At 36.3% G+C, this 20,787-nt stretch overlaps 1 protein-coding gene across 3 annotated transcripts in view; it reads right to left on the reverse strand.

The window, feature by feature from the left end:
- Positions 1-2,076: 2,076 nt before the first annotated feature.
- LOC145685383 (uncharacterized) overlaps positions 2,077-20,787 on the reverse strand; it is a 30,369-nt gene continuing 11,658 nt past the window's right edge. For all 3 annotated transcript variants that reach the window (XM_081757778.1, XM_081757782.1, XM_081757787.1), the window contains exons 4-5: positions 16,390-16,524; positions 2,077-2,438 (exon numbers count right to left, since the gene is read on the reverse strand). In XM_081757778.1, coding sequence (XP_081613904.1) covers positions 2,211-2,438; positions 16,390-16,524 — 363 coding nt within the window. In that variant the 3' untranslated portion in view covers positions 2,077-2,210. The remainder of the gene's footprint in view (positions 2,439-16,389; positions 16,525-20,787) is intronic.

Genomic DNA, 20,787 nt, shown 5'->3' on the forward strand with positions numbered 1-20,787 from the left:
AAAACGATCTGAATGTGCAGGAAAAGTTATTTCAAATTACTCCTTGCCCTTCGTAAATGGGGAATTTCCAGAATAGTTGGGATAAGTATACGTTAATTTTTAAATAATGAGCTTATACACTGAGTTTCATTTCCCCAACGTGAAGGTCCCTGTGAAATTTTATTATTTGCCTTAGTTTTAAAGGTCCTTAGGATACGCAATTTACTAAAAGTGACATGACAAAAATCCGGCCTATGCCAAGTGCTAAGTAACTTAACTTACAAAAAACACCTGTTTCCCCATGATTATGAGACAGACAACCTTGGTGTAATTTTTGATGTACTGATACAAAATCGGACATTATCCTTTTTCTCCTTAAGATTAGAATTTTCGAAAACGTTGGGACATGTCCTTCCTTCTTAATAAGCAGTTCATACATCAAGTTTATTCAAACACACATTCAAACTCCCTCTCCCCCTTAGGACGAGATGACAGAACCGTATTCCAAGATAAGTATTATCTGTCACATTTTTTTTCTTGCTTGTTTGCAGGATGGTAGTTTGCATATTTTGAGCCTTATAGTAATGGAAGGTATGGGAAAATCAGTTTACATAAGCATATGATTGACCTTAGTAAAACTTTGAAAGCTGTGAATCTTGATAAAGGAAAACAAAATAAGTTACGTTTGCAAATGCAGTTTATGCAACACACAACACAATAGTGTAAGAAGCAAGGAAACTGTTATTTGCTAAGTTCCACACAATTGAAATATAAAAATCATTTGAATGTTAAATTTAATCGCAGGAGTGCAGCACATGAATATTTGCCGTAGTGAGTATCGTTTATACCTACAAATCCGCTAGTTCATGTTCAAATCATCACGAAGTACACTTTTTTTCTTTTCGTGTAAGAAATAGCTATAAAAAATAGTATTACACTTCGATCTGATTTCATTCTATTAGATTTTTCCTTGTCTTTTTTTCCCCCCCTAAGATGATAAGGCAGCAAGTATAATTCTAAATCAAAAGTAAGGGTGTTCTAGATTTTTCTTCTATTAATAATATATAGTAATAAGCTTACATCCGAAACTAAATATACACGTAATTGAAACGAACGTAACAAGTTTCTACCATTTGTGCCTCTGTCCATCTGTTTCATAATAATTCTCGTAGAGCTTATTCGATTTTAATGAAACTTGGTATGTGCCTTTGATGTTGCAAGTATCTACCATGAGTAAGTGTATAAAAGGGAATTAAATCTTCCTAATGTTGCTAAATTTCACATATAAAGAAATATTGTGAACGACGTAATGACTAACACAGCTCCCGCCATTGTTCAGGAAAATCCGCCGGATAATTATTGACTATCTAACTGGCAGACACGTTACACATCTCTCATGACAATGATCTCACCTTGCTGGATTCAATTTACGAGTACCTACAAATGCCACGTGTCTGTGCAAAGTAGACTCGTTAACCTCAGTACAAGCAGTTCTCGTAGACGGTGGACGTAAGAAATTCAGCCCTCAGGTGAAGAGTATGTTTATCAGTCCATCATCATTGGTGATGAAAGTTGGTAGCTCGTAAATTAAAAGGTAAACGCATAATTCATCTACAGCTTTATGATGAGTGTGTGTTGGGGGAAGAGGGTGCGTTATCAAGATCACATCAAAACATGGGTTCTAGCACATATTTCAAAATTGATAGATGCACGACTCCAAATACATTCAACCGATTTGAACTACTGCGAAAAGAAGCGTGTCTATCTGACTTTGCTTATATCTTCCCAACTAATAATTCATTTTCACTTTTATTGATTAACCCTTCTAGCAAAATATAACGAAGCGTATAGCTCCAAATAGTCCAATTGAGATACTGGATTTTTTTTTTTTTAATCACAGCTGCTCTGAAAAATAAATTCGTGTTTGCTTAATAACAACAAATACTATTCGTAAGCGTTATTATGGAGTTATCTTGTTCATTCAAATATCATTTACTTCATCATAATCCTCTCTACATCTTCAAAGGCAAAATAGCAGGACACTGAACTCATAATTTAGTTTCATTTGAATTGCCAGAACAAAGCTAAAAGACGAAATTAAAGATCAAAATACGAATTTTATTAAATTAATATATTCGATTATAGTACAATTATTTTAACTTTGAATAAAAACATTCGCTTAAGAAAAATACAAAGTATGGGTGGAAATCTTTGGAAGCAAGATGAGATTCTCAGGTTCCCATTACAGCAAATTTTGACACTTCTGGTAACGTGGCAGCAAGCATATCATTATCTTCCCTATCTTCATCACTGGAGTCACTTAAATCAATCTCACTCGATGGAACAGAGCCTTCCCAATCCTCCTCCTCTGACTCTGATTCTCCTTCACTCTGGGTGGCAGTTATAGCAGCTTCTGTTGCTGCTTTCCCCTCATCATTGACGATAATATTCTGGTAATCCTACAATATTGAAAACATTATTTAAAATCAATAGAAACGCGACACTGGCTTAATGATATCAAATAATGATGAATTTTAATATTTTAAGTCTCTTCGATCAACCGAATATAATTTTCACACATATTATGGAAATGAAATATCAAAGTACAATTTGAATATTTGTTACGAACTCATTGTAAATTTCCCTATTCTTTGCGTAATCATCCTCTTACATCAGGGTGTCTAATAAAATTTGACAATGAAATTTCGTGACCATAAAACTTCGTAACATTCAAAAACTAATAACGCTATTCTTTAGCATTTGCCTTTATCTCATCTTTACAAAGGCGTAGGTGGTTTCGGCGATGCGATTTCCATCGCCACTGCTCAATGATGCCAGCTGAATGACAATCTCAAGAGCGAATTTGGATGCGAATTAGGCCGAATTTTCATGCATGCGATAGAAGCGTACTTTACTTGCAATTTTGTAGAGTCACCATAAACATTTTTGGTGGTTACTTTCGACGTTTTATAGAACAAAATTTTCCAGTCTCTACTTATATTTGTACAGATAAAAAAAATTGTGACCCAAAAGCTAAATTTCGTAACTTTGTCTTGACTTTCATGAACGTTTTCGGATTTCGTAACTTTCGTGACTGATGGACACCCTGTACGTCTTCGTAGAGCTGTACCAGCTGTCTTCGGGATTGTAGCTAGAACTACAATCGTCTTCGGGAACAGAGGTCTTGGGTTCGATGCCTGATGTGTGCTGAGAATTTTTCGAGTTAATACATTGTGGGTGTGTGTATGAAATTTATTAGAAAAGTTCCACGACTGCTTTATCCATTTTCAAATTATGATATTGAAATACGCGAACTGATATGAGTTGATTTTACATGCCCTAGGTGTTGGTTCCGCATAAACCTACCAAGTATGAAATGGTTGCATCCTGCCATCCGTCGCCATTTAATCGGAACTATAGACGTAACGTGATGGACATGGAATTGGGATAAGAGTTAAGCTACAGAAAACACGGAACACGACGTAGCAAGTCTATTGTAGCCAGGCATTATCGAAGGACTATATAACTGAATGACATGTTTCAGGAGGAAGGGTTTCATAGGAAAACGATACCCATCAAGTTTGCCTCCAACAGCATACAGTACTGAAAATGTGATACGTGTGAAGAACTTACTTCTTGTTGCTGTACACATAATATTAGATGTTCTGAATTTGAAAAGGGATAGTGTCATCTAATTTTACAAGATAATTTAGGGAATCTATAACTTTAATCCACAAATCATTCCTTACACTAACAGAGGAGCAGAAGAAAACAGAAGAACAATTGCTATTGACCTGTTGAGGAAAGACCAGAAATTTTCCATATTCGTGTTTAACATTATTATCAAAGATGAAAGCTACAAATTTTACCCCCAAATGAAAACAAACTATTAAAAACAATGATGATCGCCATTAACACAAGAGGTGTGGTACACTATAAATTTCTGCCTGAAGAACAAACGATGAACCACGACTTTTATACGTAGTTACTGACGTCTGTGTCAGTCAATTCGATGCAGCCCACATAATTTGTGGTCATCTTCCATTGTAGTGGAAAGTTCTATAATGCTCTATGAGTACACGACAGTACCAGATCCACGTGGGAGCGAAGGGGCTTCCTCTCGCCCACAAAGATTATTTTAATACTTGCAACATTAAATCGTCATATAAGACAAATATGGTATTTTTCTGTCGATCGAGTCTCTCTCTCCAGCTTGGCAGAGCCTACCCAAAATAGTTATACTTAGTACAGACATAGCATTTAAGTGGACATTTCTTCCTAATTTATTGGATCGGTCGCAATAAGCCCCGAAGTGAAAGATTCCAAAATTCATATTTTAACTTCGTGTCACATAAAAATATATATATAAGGACAGAACAGGATGCGGAGCCCCAAAACATAACATGTGTAATTTCAATCATCTTGGTTAATAATAATAACAATAATAATAACGCTTCCTTCTGAAAGCTTTACTGAATCTTAGACTTATCGGTTAGCTGATTTGTGTTTACGTTCTTTGTTTGCAGCGAGGTTATATAGGACCACACAGTTTAAAGTGAAATCTGAACTACAATGTGCTGTGTTCGATGATATGCCACTGAGGATGAGAACCCGGACCTAGCGCAACTGGAACACGCACAATCCACTATAATATATATAAACTTTCCTTCCCTCACAAAGTTTATATATATGGGTGATTCCACGAAAAAGGGAAATTTTCTGTCACGGGCATTTCTTCAAACTACTACTAGAAAGAATCACTTCATTTTTATTTTGTTTGGTAGTAACCGTCACAAAGTAGGTATACCATCTATAACAGTTTGCAAATATAACACGAAACATACGTAAAAAAATTAATTATTACCCAATTTCTCAACACCGTGGGCTGTCACAGACTACAGTTGACTGATTTTAATCAATAAATTGCAACTGAAGTCGCAAATCAAACATCATTTAATGGTAAGTAAATGGAAGAGAACACTTCAATGTTTCGGTTTTGTGGAAAGTAAACCTTTATAACGATTATTTTCGAAAACGACTATGCTTCGTTTCTGTCACCTCTATTTCGTCTCAACTCCATGGCAATAGAAAAAATTATCATTGCTCTCAACAGATAGCATGGTTGTCCACATTGGCAACACCCACAAGAAGACATGGCAAACATGTTTGACTGAAGAACAGAAAAAGTTGTGTGCATGTGTTAAAAACTATAGGAAAAATATTTTTGTGTGTGGAAAGCAGGTGCGTATATTAATTAATACTCAACACCATGGTATTTATTACTGAATGTATTTGTATGGTATATACCTTCTTTCCCTTGAGGAACCTACGCCTTAACGTAGAAAATTCGTACACAATTACTCACATGTACTGGTTAAAAAGTGGGTCGGTAAAGATAAATTATATTCGATTTTCTCAACTCCATGTCCATCTGAAAACTAAGGAACCCACGGTGTTGAGACAAGTTCACGGAGTTGATAATCCTGTAGTATTTGTTATGCTCATGATCTTCCAAATATTTGTTCTTTCAATATATTGATAGAAATAAAGCTCGTTTATGGTCTAGTGACTAGTACACTCGCCTTTCGTGCGTGGTTCTGGGTTTGTTTCCCAGCGGAAGCTCAAAAATTAGTGGTGTTTACTTCGCACAGTGAGGCAATTGAAAAACTCATTTGAGTAGAGGTGTACTGAAACCTGATCGCGCAGAACATCACAACGGCCGTAGGAGCCGACACGCTGACCACTTGTCATTCACACTCAAAGGCCGGCTGGTGGGTCCTAGCCCATTTAAGGAGTGTTTCGCGGAAGTTCAGATTTGGGGCTGTCAGGTAGCCAGAGGTAAAACTTCAGTCAAGTCAAGATGGATGGTATCTGTTTTTAACCTATTGACGTCTCAATCTTATGATCAGCTAATTGTTTTCTTTTCAGGGATTGTCGAAGAGTCTGAGGGCAATGTACGGACAGTCAATTTTATGACGCGGATCGGGAGGAATTTCGCCTGGCCTACTAAACCTGACGTTTAAAAAGCGCTGGCAGTTGTCATTCTGTGTAGACTAGAACAGCCCTTCCCTGTTTCCTCAAGACATTTCCTTCATTGGAGTGGAAAATGAGGGCTACTTAACAAAGAACATCGAATTATCCAAAGAAAACAGAAATGATGAGTGCCTTACACTGTCATTTAGTGTGCATTATACAGGGCGTTTCAAAACAATACCGACAACATTTGGGAGGTGATTCCTAACACCAAGATAAGATAAAAAGTATAGACCAATCTGGGTGCACAAATGCTTCCTTTCGCAGTTATAGGCTGCCGAAAACATGAAAAAAATGAACTTTAAGGTCCATAGCATAAAACTATGGGACCTATCGTAATCGGGTCAGACTTCACTTAGGAACTAGTATGTGCGCTATCCACATATCCATGTTTCAGAATCTTGCGGTATTTCCACAACTTTTATAGAAGTAGTTGGTGAGTACTTCAGATTATACGCCCGTAGCCAAACTCCCTCTATAAAAATTGCTTCGTTAGTACCTCAGGATTCTGAAACATATTTTTGGATAGTGCACATATTAGTTCCTAAGTGAAGTCGTTACCCAACTACGGCAGGTCTCATAGTTTTGGAGCTATGGACCTTTAAAGTTCATCTTTTTATGTTTTCGGCAGCCTATAACTCCGAAAGGAAGCATTTGTGCACGCAGGTTGTCTATTCTTTTCGTCTTATCTTGGTGTCAGGAATCAGCTCCCAAACAATGTGTGTATTGTTTTGAAACACCTTGTATATATACCAAATATACAAATACAAATGTTGAAACTGTATTGCACTTTCGACGTGTTGACTTGATCACACAAAGAAGACAGACGGTTTACATAAGCTCAGAAAACAAATGAAGTAGACAATAGACTACTTCCTTTGTTTCGTAAGCTTATGTGAAACGTCTGTCCTCTCCATATGATAGTCAACATATTGAAAGCGCAGTAATTTTTCAATATATATATATATATATATATATATATATATATATATACTCAATTTTGGAACCTTCATTAGATATATTTTCATATGTTTGCAGTATTTTCTGGAGTATTTTTGTATAACAAATTACGTGTCATCTAGTTTGTTAGAATTTTATTCAACATAAAGAGAATAATTCTAACTTACAAAAATTATTGGAAAATTATTTCAATTTTTATGTAAATTATAAGCTTAATCACTTATAAACCAAATCTTATCACCCAGATGTATCACGTTTCTCAACTCCACAGCAATTTTCAACTCCGTGTTAACTAATCTCAACTCCGTGACCTATGGTCTAAACTCCGTGGGTGCTGAAAAGTTTACTATTTTTATTTACTACATCAATAACGATTCAGCTCTGCTGAACACCTAATTAACATGTACTTAGTAGTAGTAAGTGCATCTGGTATTTTTTTCGAAGTAGGCGACCATCAACGGAACAAAAATTTTCCAAGTGAAAATTTCCCTTTTTCGTGGAATCACCCATATATATATAGTGTCAGAATGAGAAAGAAACATGATCACACACACAATAACTACAAGATCTTTCGCTAAAAGCTTCATCAGACAAGAAGAGAAGAAATGAAAGCACTTTCTCTAAAGGTTCATCATATAGGGAAGGAATATACCTAGTCTTACCATAATTACTCTCTCAAAGTTTTAAGAACATTGACACAAAATGGTTAGAGATATATTACGTGGATGTATTATGAACCAAAATCACAAATAATTATTCAAAATGGCCACCATTAACATGCACACAATCCGTAAGTCTGTGGCCACTCATTAATTGCATTACGCAACACATCAACTGGAAAATCTGCATGTGCCTTCCTAAGAGACCGCTTTAAACTTTCAATATTGGCATGTCTCTTCTTGCAAGTAGAGATGCAAAAAAAGCCGGCTTTTTTGAATCGATGGTTTCTTTCACATAAAAAGCCGGCTTTTTTGGGAAAAAAACGAGAATTTTGGAAATTTTGGCTTTTTTCATTTTCATGATTTTTCTATCTAAATAGCTTTTTTATAGTATATTCTATACTTAGATAAGAATTCCATGACCTAAATGCCATATTTCGCTCTAAAATTCACCATCAAGATGGATGGAGCACATGTTTTACGAATTAAAGCTAACATGAAGAATGTAGTATTTGAGGGCAATTTTAGAGGCTATTTAACTTTATTTTAACTTTTGAGTTATCGATATTTTTTCTTCTCGATATCATTTCAGTTTGTCGTCTGTTTCATTTCTAAGAGCTTAGTACTCTAGCTTCTAACGCAGAAGTTAAACTTACGTTTTTCTATATATCCGTCAAAGCGTACGTTTTTCAATATATCCGTCTAACCGTACTTCCACATTTCTGTTATACTGTAGCTGTCCAACGATTTAGCAATAATTTTCCGGATACAACCTTGAATACTAATTTATACAAATAATCAGTAGCGGATTTAGAAACGTACTTTGGGACGGGTTTCTCTGATTGTTTCATTTTCTAAAATCTCCTAATTTTATTTGGGAGGAGCTTGAAGTTTATGAGTACAGGCATAACTAATACTGTATTTCGTTTCGTTTATATATTTAGCGATAATCTTCCGGATACAACCTTGAAGATCATTTTATACTGAGAATCAGTGGCGGATTTAGAAAAGTATTTTGGGAGGGTTTTTTTCTTACTAATGTTTAGTTTTTCTAAACATTCGTAATTTTTATTTGACGGCAGCTTAAAGTTTATGAGTAAAGGCATAACTAATAGGTATTTCGTTTGTTTTAGACATTCCGTAATTTTGGGGAACAGGCTTCAGTCCGAAAGACCGCCCCCCCCCCCTAACCCTCGCAAAACCGTCACTGCTGGTAATTAGTAATAATAACGATTTAAAAACAATAAGAAATGAAGTTAGCCAACTCACAGTACACGCACTATTTCTACTTCATAGATGGAATGAAAAAAAGTTTTGTCAGAATGGTCGAATGCTGAGTTGAATTCCGGACTTCTCGATAGAAGCGCAAAAGCTCCAGTCAATCATGTTTGTTGTGCAGTTGTATTTATCTTAACTTAAATATATTCCGTAGTCTTTTTTTTTTTGTGTGTGTTGGTGGGGTGGGGAGAGTTCCATAATGATATGAAGGGTGTGAGCCAAGAACATGGTAACTAACAAATTTTCAATTGCTGAGTTACTAAGCATCAGATAGGCAGCAACGCATACCGCTTCGTTTAATCCCTCATGTATAGACTTATGTGAAAAATCAGCTTTCCGACTTTCAAAATGGATTGTGCAGCAGAAAATTTCTAATTTCTTAAAATAGTAAAATTATGGGTTACCATGTTCTTATCTCACACCCTTCATGTTCAATCCCTCTTGTTAAAAATACAGAAAACTTGAGAACTGAATAAACCGTGATGGTGCTTATATAAAACTGTAGAATTTCAAGAATATACAAAACCAAAAGCTCTAGGTGTGCAGCCTTTAAGTGTATCATATAAATCTAAGTATTTTTCTTATGTTTTATTTTAATTTTATTTTGTTCCAAAAAGAGGGTATGGAATATTTTGAAGTAAAAATATTACATAGAATTTTGCTACTTATTTGAGTATTTTTTTAAAAGAAGTATTTACTTTTAGGGTTGGCTGGTTTACACCAGCTGTTTTTCTTCTTTTTTTTAAATAAACAACTGGTTTAAACCGAAAAAAAAAAATAAAAGGTACGAAAAATGCGAATCGTGTGAACTTCATGGTGACGTTTCCATACATCAAACCATCTGCATTAGTTTTATTTCCTTTTCGCCTTTTAATCAAGGTGTCCCATGTTCAATTCTCGGTCGAACCACAACCCTTCTTTCATGCGTAAACAAAGTAGCGGTTCGGATGTCACTTTAAGCGAAAGTCTTCTCCTTGATAACCTCGGTATTACGTAAGGATGTTAAGCCTGAACATACGAAACGAAACTATATTTCTGCATGCCTGAATGCCTGTTGTTTTATAAAGAAGCCAAGGTTGCTTAAATATACTGACATAAATTGACAAAATTTATCGATTGCCTACGTAGCTTTCAACATTAGCTTGGATTGTACTTTCAATGATATGTACGCACTAAATTTGTAATTTAATACCTTAGTTTTAGCGTACTGATTATGATACGTTGACCTTTAAATTTTACATGCAAAGCAATAACAGGATTTTTTCCGTTATTGTTTTACATTTAGAGTAATGACGGGATTTTCCCGATGGCTAGGGCGGGAGTTTCTCAATTTAAGAAATTTACTGACCGGACTTCTTTAAGCTTATGTGGCCTCTTCCAGCATAACCCCGTTGTTGCATAATAACACCAAGGCGAAACAAACTTATTTCTGTCAATATGTAATATAAATACATAAAGCAAAATATCTAAACCCAAAAAAACCTGGTTTAAACCAAAAAAAAGCCTAGTTTAAACTCCCCCCAAAAAACGGGTTTTTGGCATTTTCATAAACAACCATGGCTCTTGCCAACCCTGCTTACTTTTGTATGTAGGAGGTTTAAAAAAATCTTATTATATACATTGGTTAATCCTTTGGAATTCATAATGTAAATATGTTGAGAAGTAAAACTGTTTGAAATATCTTTTCGAAATTCATGGTTTATTTTCGAGGTTTTATATTATTATCGGCATCAACCACTAATTAAATTACTTTTTGTGTTGTAGAGAAGCGAAACAAAATCTGGTTTATCAATTTAAAGCAGAATTTTCAAAAAAGCCCAAAATTTCCCAAGCAAAAAAGCGAAGCAGAAAAAACCGAGTTTTTTTCCAAAAAAGCCCGTTTTTTTTTTTCCGAGCCTTTGCATCTCTACTTGCAAGCGATCTCTTAAAGCCTGGAACACAATTTGTAATCCAAAGGGTTTAGGTCCGAACTTGCAGAAGGCCAATCTGAAGTGGAAATGAAACCAGAAACGTATATCTCCAGCCACTGTTGGGTTGTGTGCTGGGGCTGAGTCCTGCTGAAAGCCCCAGTTCTGGCCATGGAAAAGGGTATTGAGATTCTTGACTAGCCTCACGAGCACTGTCTCCTGATACACTTTGGCTGACGTTTTGACCCCGTTTTGACAGAAATGGAGCTGGGTTGTGCCCTCGTAGCTCAACGCCCTATTACACCATGATTGAGGCAGGATGCTGACTTCTCTGGATTCTTGGAGCCTTTCACCAGCTTCTAGAAATGGCATATATCCTGTCATTCTAGGCATTGAAAGTTTCCGTAACACTGAAAATCTTTTCATCAGTAAAAAGGATTCGACGGTGCCCATTTGCTGCGTAACGCTTAAATAAGCGATTTTCTTTTGGGAACCCCTGGCGCTTCAGTTCATTTCTCGGGAGATGTCCTTTGCGTTGTTTGTAAGCATGGAGTCCAAGTCACTGCTTAACGTGCGAAACATAGACATTTTCTATATCTTTAGCTCACGAGCCATAACTGACTGTTTCCTAACTGGAATTCGTCGGACACGCGGCGCCACTGCTTTCCGGTGTTCATATTGTGCACAGTCTTCCTTGCCGCGGGCGATCTTTTACAGTTCCAGTCTCAACAAAGCGCTGCATAGTGCGGTAAACTTTTTTTTTTTTTTTATTTATTATTATTACGAAATTGCAGCTTCTGAACGGTTTTGAAAATATGCCCTGGTGAAATTGCCTCCCTTGTGCAACACTATCACGGCCACAAGATTTTCATACTCGACCCATTCCATCTTGAACACTTACAACTGACACCTTTACACTTCTTTACCTCATCCAACAATGACTCACGCTTCACCATATCGCTGTTGACGTCGCTCGCATGTATGGGCAGAAGTACAACCACCTTCAAAAGCTGGGACAGTATTTATGGTAATATTATATAACTACCTACTTATTTTATAAATATTGTCAGAGATTTTGACCTGCTGGGTATCGTGGGTGAAGTGCGTCTCTGAGCTGTTCATTCCAGTGAGACGTGTGGCATTGGGAACGTAACGATGGAGTGGGGCAACTACGAGAATCATATTGCAGTCACAGTGGTACATAAGGTGGGCATGCTGCTACCACAAATCTTTGCTACTCTGAAACCATGCAAATCAGTGAATGATTTGCTTACCGCACCATCCAGCGTTACTATGAAACGGGAAGTGTCAATGCAGAACATATTCCCAGGGTACAAAGGTCCCATTACCCACCATCAGTCATGATATAGTGGAGTGTGAGTTTCAGAACACGGGTCCATTTTTGTGAACAAGGGATGAAGACATCAGCTATAGTGTACCAAACCACAGTATATGGCGCATTAGGTTCACAAAAGACATAAAGAATTGTATCTGTTTTCAGTTCATAGTATCTCTTGGTGAAAAAGCTTTTTTTTTTTTTCTAACAATGCAAGAAAAACCTTCAATGATACCATGGTTCTGCCTAACGCGAAAGTACTATTTGTCGTGTTAAGAGTACAGACAAAATTTATGATATGGTATGGGACGTTGAACCTTGGTAAAGAGCTTGTATCGGAAGACTAAGGCATCAAAAACTTGACTTAAGTCCCTTGTAGAATTTTCAGTGCTTTCGCTGCTTTGGAATCCCAGTGAAAAATGTTCCGATAGAACTTAGGAACATAAGCTACGCTATTGCTGGAAACTTGGAATGCAAGCCTTGGCCCCCCCCCCCCCCCTTCCACTTATACCCAAAGATTTCCATGCTTTCTTATTTGTTTGGCTGCCATCACATGTAAAGGCTACAATTTTAGCACCTGCTTCTTCAAATGCATAATTATATCTATGAAATTTTTTGATAATACATCTCCTGGTGTTGCACTTTTGCTGGCATAAACTGTTGCAGGTTGTACCCGACTTTCCATAAAGGGAATGAACATGGAAACTAAACTAAAGCATGGTTTGCAAGCTGATTTTTTTTCAGATTCTAGAATTAGTTCTCCACAATCTACGAAAGCATCTCCTTTAAGTGAAATAGTGTTAAGCTGAAGTTCTTCCCTAAGCTTTACCTTATCACAACGCCATACTTTTTATTATCGTCTAGGTCATGTTTATAGCATTGAGAAATTGCGCCAACAACATGAGGTTTTACTCCATAAGGGCATTTGAGTCCTTTACGCGTACAGTCTTCTTAAATGTTGTTCAGAGGGAAGAGGCAACAAGTCACGACGTAAACAATAACAGTATTCCTTAGGGGGGATTTTATTTTTAACAATAAACTCTCCAGAATGAATTAATTATTCTATCTCATTCTTTTTGAACTGTTTAGATTACATTTTTAAATAATCGCATCTATTACAAATTTTTGTTTCTTATTTAGACCTATATCATTCCTACAGTGGGATCATTTCTTAATTTCAGGCTGATTTTCTAAACTATTTATTTTGGCTTAGCTGAAGACGGACTGACTTTAGTACGCACTAATTTTCTATTTAGATTTCTAAGAAACTTTACTGTTTTTCCTGTATCAGTAGTTCCTTTTTTTTTTCAGTTAGAACAAGAAACAGAGGTATCATATTGCTCACCTGTTTCAGAATAGGCCAGATTTTTATTACACAGACTTTTATAACTTTTCCTTTTAACAGCAGGTTCTTGCTTTGTGCAACACATTGGCCGTTTCCGAGAACTAATAGGTGTTAACAAATATTGGGAAAGGTCTGGGAAAAGGTGGGGAACGGCGCCTAGTTTCAGTTACCATCTTTGTCTCGATAATTCAACTTTCTCTCCGTTCACAATAAACGTATCGATTTTCACAGGAAATAAAAGTCAGAGAAATGAGAATCACAAATAATGCTAATTTGCGATAACAGTCTGTCTTTTGTTGGAATAGCTTTAGCCCACTTCTGTTGGAACTGCTTTAGCTCTCTTACGAAATTCATCCTCGTCCTTTGGTAGAATAAAATAATACTTATCGGTTATCTTCTCGCTGTATCCGGATTTACAACCCGGCACGAAACACGATGGAATGTTTACTAGTTTTCTTCTTGAAAACGCATAAAAAATTCTCACTCTTGCACTGTCACTATCTACCTTTTAAGATAATTAACGACAAATAAAATCACTTAATAATGAAGTCACTTCAAGATATCTCACCACTATCTCTTACGGCCTGCACTGAAAACGATAGTGGCGCCGCAGTTTTGCAAGACCACCGCTTCCAATGGTAAAAAAAAAAAAAAAAAATAGCAGTGAGAACACTTATTATTCTATTCGTTATCAGTGGCGGCTTCTGAGGCAGTGACGCCGTGACATGTCACTGCCTTGAGAGGTAGAAGATTCAGAATATTAAAAGAAAGCGAGTTAAATATCATAACTGCTTTTGAATTTCTTCCTTTTTCTGACCGCTGCCGTATCTATTTAGCCGCAAGACCTAGCGCGAAAGACCTGACGGTGGCAACTCTGCTTCTGTGACTGTCACCTGACCCTTGCTTCTGAATGCTGTTTGGAATGGTGGTATCACCATATACGGGCCCTATCAGCTGTGTACGGGAAAGGCTTTCCATTGCTTCTAGCTCGTGACAACGAAAGCTTGTCACGCAGAATCCGAAAGCAGTCGATATTTCACGATCTCATATACACTGCTTGGGGGTTGCCGCGGGTTTCTCACACCAGGTGGAATTTTCAGTTTCGTGGAGTAAATACAGTTTACGAGTATCGGAAAGATCTAATTAATATGTTGGCAATAAAAAAATGTGAAGATATAACATTATAAAGCACCTTAACTCAAGCTTCCGCGTACAAGCTATTATTAAATGAAGAAAATTTCGTATTTTGGTTCACTTTTTTCCACAAGATTATGCCACACGTAGAAATTATTTTCAGCCAACAACAGAAGAAATGTAGCTACTGATCCTGTCAAGATTCGAGAATATCTGCATAATTTTGATTGGTATGCAATCAGTCAGAGAACAAATCGACAACATTATTCAGGAAGTAGAAACCGAATTAGAAACTGCCAGAGACGAACCATGTGCAAAAAGAGACAAGCATTAGAAGTTTATGATGCAATCCTAGTGGAGATCAAATCTAGATTTCATTTCACTGAGCACCTTGTAGCTACGAGATTATTTGCTGTAGAAGAATTTTACAATTACAAAAAGGAGTTCCCCGATAATTATCTCAGTGAGATGGTTAAAAAATATCCCTTCTTGGAGGAAAAGAAATTAAAAAGCGAACTTCAAGTGTGCTATTCGAGACCCGAACTGAGAGCGATGTCTGGCGCGGTGTCATTCTTAATGTTCATTATAGACGATGAATTGTGCGACACATTTCAAGAAACAGAAGTTATTGATAACTATGCCAATGTCAACAGCAGAAGCAGAGAGATGTTGCTCGATGTTGAGCAGAATAAAAACGATGTTGAGCAGAAGAAATACCATGAAAGCGGAAAGATTAACTGCGTTAGGCATGTTGTCATGTGAAAAGACATTCGTTAATGAGATAGATAATTTTAACAAAAAAGTTATCGATGTCTTTTCCAGCGAGAAAAATCGTCGCATGGAGTTTCAGTATCGTGCATCTTAACTAGTCAACCAAACGTGTTCAGTTGAAAGTTCGAAGACAATAAACAGTGCAAGTGAAGTATTTCTTTTTAAACAGTGTACTCGTGTTTTATTCAATATCAGTGTGTATGCATTTTTTTATCAACAAAATAAATAATAAGCTTAGTTAAATAAGAGCATCTCAAGATTTATTCCGCAAATTTGATTTCTGCATTCAATTCAATATATAACTGACTGGCATGAAGAAGAATAGAACTTCAGTGAAAGGAGCAAGAGAACCAGTACCTACCTGATTGCTGATAATGTATAATCGATCATAGTTAAATTGAAATTTTCTAATTATTATTATTATTATTATTATTATTATTATTATTAATATTAATAATAATAATAATATAGTTCTGTCACTACCTAATAAATTGTCACCAGCCGCCACTGTTCGTTATGATTATACTATATGCCCAGGGTGTTTCAAAACAACACCAACAACGTTTGGGAGGTTATTCCTGACACCAAGGTAGGACAAAAAGTATAGACCAGCCTGGCTGTAGAAATCCGTCATTTTGAAGTTACAGGCTGCCGAAAATATGAAAAAATGAACTTTAAAGGTCCATAGCTCCAATACTATAGGACCTACCGTAGTCAGGTCAAGACTTCACTTAGGAACTAATATGTGCGCTATCTAAAAAGATATGTTTCAGACATGTTTCATGCGGTACTCACGTAACATTTTTTATAGAGGGAGTTTGGCTACGGGCATATAATTTGAAGTACTCACCAACTACTTCTATAAAAATTGTCGGTGTTGTTTTGAAACACCCTATATATATATATATATATATATATATATATATATATATATATATATATATATATATATATATATATGACAAGTAGAAAGTCTTTAGTCTGTACCTTCATCTCAGCTGGCTGTTCGTCCAACATGTTTTCTCGTAGATCCAACTTCCTGATATGAGTCAGTCGATTAAGAATGAATGTTGTGAAATTGTACGAGATTAAATTGTTGCTAAGAAAGCAATATTGAAGACTCTGGAAAATAATACAAATAGCTACTTCAATATTCACAAAATAACAAAATAACCAAAAAAAAAAAAAAAAAAAAAAAAAAATGACAGAATTTGAAATAAATATTTTAATTCTAGAACATGGTAAATTTGAACACAGGAGCATACAACTTATACCCACGGGTTTGGTCGGGAATCTTTTCAACTAATTTCCTGTTGGGCCACAGTTATAGCTTGAAAAGAAAGTAATTTCTTGATCCTAAATTATGCTGTGCGTCATGCACGTGCAAATATGGTATTACAATTTCTATAACGATCTTAGGAGCTATAGTCAATTAAACTGGTGAGTGTTGGTGGAAACTATAATAATGTGGAATATATTCAAATAGTTAGTGTTTTTTCACTTAATCTATCATGCAATCAACTTATCGAACTTCCAGCAAAATTTAAAATTATATTATTTTATATAGAGTAGGATTCAGAAGTAATAAGCATCACTTTATACTGACGCATGCCCACCCTGCAGCGCCCTCCGCTTGGCAGCGACGGTGGTGATAGGTGTTGGCTTCACAGCGCACCGCGGGTCAGTTGGCTCCTAGCTTTCGGAGCGGTAGCATCGGCCTTAACAGTAGCCTCTATACGGTGGTGCGTGACACGACGATATTGAAAGTTCGTTAGAGCAACGCTACGCGATCAAATTTTGCTTCGGGTTGGGCAAGTCTCCTTCCGAAACGAAAACATGTGGGTAAGTGGGTAAAGTCTTATTCGTGGCCGAAAGTAAATTCGAGATGTTTGGTTTAGACGTTTTGCCACCAGTCTGCCGACTTACCCACATGTTTTCGTGCGAAATAGAATATTTTCTTCTATTGACTTTACTTACGTACGGTCTTTTACTTGGTACCCTACAGGAAACACGGAATATTTCAGCACTGACGACTGTTTCTGCGATAACGTTCTTGCCTAACCCGGGGTCTGGGGACGCCGTAATACTCATTGCACTTAGGCCTGGAGTTGTTCTTAATTTTGCGAAGAATAGCATATTCGTCACTATCTGACAATGTCCTGGGTTGTCCAATTTGTGGTATGGATTCTATTGTATTTTCATTTTTATACATCCTAACAATGTCTCCAACGGTACTCTTGGGGATGTGTAATAATTCAGCTATATTATAATATTTACGCAGTTTTGCATGATGACAGATCACCAATTGCCACTGCTCGCGACTTGCGTTTTTATTTTTTCTATCCATATTCGCCACAGTACATGTAATCTGTTTGATTTACAACGTTCAGTGCTGCTTATGCACCTCTGCCATGACCTCTCTTCTGCTGTCATCTGCAGTACATGTCTTGTCACCATACCATGCCCTCTACATAGTACAGAAACGAGTAAACACCGTTGGCGTTATCGAAACCGAATATTAATGGGAGGTATTTTTGGTCCATTATCTGTTTCACATCCTGTTACCAAGCATTGATTAGCATTTTATGTCACATTCTTTTCTCTCAGAGTTCAATATATATCCATGTATATTTTGCCTTACAAATTACGTTTACTTGATTGTTTATTATCCAAACCCAATTTGTTTTTGGCAATTCCTAATAAAATCCGAATATTAATGTGAGCGACTGTATGTTCTCGACATGTCCCTCAATTTTAAAATGCCAGAGACCCTACGTTGAATACAAAAATAAAAAACTGATCTTGATTGGGGTCAATGGAACAAAACATGATTCCTACTGCTTCGTCTTGATTCGGGTCGACTGAACAAGACACGACTTCTATTGCTTTGTAATTTCAGTACCTAAATGATTATATAAGTAAACTCTCATGTATACATCAGGGTACCCAGAAAATTTGTAACGTTAAATTTCCTGAGCAGATTTTTTAAAAAAATTCTTGATTTACACGCTATAAAATTTCGTACTTTTCAAGCTTTTGTTTGTTTGTTACGCGGAGCCTCCAACATCCCCACAGCTGCTCAACTCTCACCTGAGTAGCAAATTTTATCATAAACTATTATTATTATTATTATTATTATTACTTCATTATAACTCAGAATACAACAAAATTACATGAACAAAGGTTTTACTAAAATATTTTTAAAAGGTACTGATTAAAATACCCCAAATTTACATTTACAATTCCATCATGAATATATTGTGTTAGGGCAAGACAAAATAAATGTTAACAACTATAACACAATTCTATGATTACATCAATGAATATTAACTATTACAATAATCAAATAATGTCATCAGAATGAAAACAGAAGTTTCAACAATATCCATCGACGTTAATTTTGCAACTTCCGTAAGAGTTTGAGTTTCTGAAAGAAGTTCTTCCTCCATTTCAGATTTTTGTCTGATTTCCCAGTTTCTTTATTTTATTCATGACCTTCCTTTTCTGGAGAATTATTTTCTTTTGTTTTCTTAGTGTTACGCTGGGTTTCCAAATAATCTTCATATCACCTTCGAGCAGATCTGAAATATGTGAACATTTTCTGTGTGATGACAATACCATGGATTCATTTGAATTGATTCCAGCATCATGCAGTCTTCTCAGTGATATAACTGTATGTTCACGTTGGTTTTCAATATGGGAAGACAAGTTAATTGGGAAACCATCCTTAACTGTAACATTTCCGTGGGAAAATAGCCTCAACTTTTATCACTTTTCACAATAATGGGTCTGTTTGACTGTTTGAAAGAAGAAAAGCATAGAGATTATCGAGTTTGGCAATTCCCTGCTTGTCTTGTAGGTATGTTTCAAAGGTTTGAGAAAAGGATGTTTTGGCATCTCCACAGTACTGAGTACTCTCTTTTCACATTTTCTGCGAGATCCTCTGGTACTCTGTTAGCTTGGAACAAATAGTAAAGAAGGCATTTGAACCTAGTGCAACAAACTTTGATTGGTTCAGAATTACAGAAGGATATAGGGAAGACAATCCTTTGACTACCTTATATCTCAAGGTTTTTTTTTCTTTCTTTTCTTTTAACTTCTCAACCGTAGTTCTCAAAAAAAAAAAAAAAAAAAAAAAAAAAATCTGTCATTCCTTTCGGAATTGCAACAACTCAAGTTCAGTTGCCTGTACTTCCTTTAGGTATTTCCGGGTCTGGAAGCCAACATCATTTATTTACAGGAAGGAAATTTTCAGCATCATTAAAGACAAGTGACACAAGCGTACTTACAATTAGAGTTGATTTTACCTTACTTGGCTGTACAAGCCGACTCATAAGTGATCTCATGAGATTTGCAATTTAGAGAATAAATACGGAGTCAAGGGACTTGGAGACTGGAAATGTGTCAAAGAAAGCTGACATTCAGTCTTGAAAAAAGACAATTTAAGTTTGATAAATTTATCATTAACCACTCTGCAACAATTTTTAAGGTTTTGACTTCACCACCTTTGACTCTTTCATAAATTCTTTCATGCTATCAAATATTTCCAGAACCCTTTCAACACTAACATTTTCTAACCATCTTACACTACAATGCTGCAATGGAAATATGTTATAACCAGTACTTGCAGTAAAATCTGCAAGTTGTGTAGGTGAATCCTGGAACAGGAAGAAATTGCCACGCAGAAAGGAATGCAGTTCCCACCCAGCAGACTGAAGACCACTCTTCACCGCACCGTTGATTACATGCAAACTATATACACCTATATTCACAAGGCACTACCCATCATGATTGTCTTCTCTCCTTTTTGCATCCAATTTCTGAATAAAACTAAAATCAACGTTAGGACTATTCACTGAAACCTGTAATATATTCTTCTTGGAAAGAAGAGCTTACCCAGCATTAAACCTGCCCAGATTTACAGGTGTTAAATGTTCCACAAAAATCCTGTTGTAATATCTTGTGCACAGCCTGTTAACATTCACATCATAATCAAAAAAATTAATCCATCTATCCCTTTTGAATAATCTTGTTCAGTGTTTCATCAAAACATACGACTATACCTTCACATTGCCTCAACTGGTCTTTTAGCACCCACTCAAAATACGGTGCTAGTCCATGAGTAATCAGATATGAACTTTGTTTATGCCATGCTGAACTCTGGAGTTATGGAACTATTTGGAAACATCGTTTTAAATGTTTCACTAATCCCGTCATAACTACGAAACGATATATTATGCTGAACCACACTGAGAGCCCAAGGTACTTCAGACTTGGTTACTTCAGCACAGAAAATGAAACTGCCTAACCTATGAACAGGACTCATCTATGACTTGAGGATGGAGGTCACTCTATTCGTAACATATTCACTGTTACAACGGTGTT

This window comes from Thermobia domestica, chromosome 1 (assembly GCF_964235325.1).
Source record: "Thermobia domestica chromosome 1, izTheDome1.hap1.1, whole genome shotgun sequence".
Taxonomy (NCBI): domain Eukaryota; kingdom Metazoa; phylum Arthropoda; class Insecta; order Zygentoma; family Lepismatidae; genus Thermobia; species Thermobia domestica.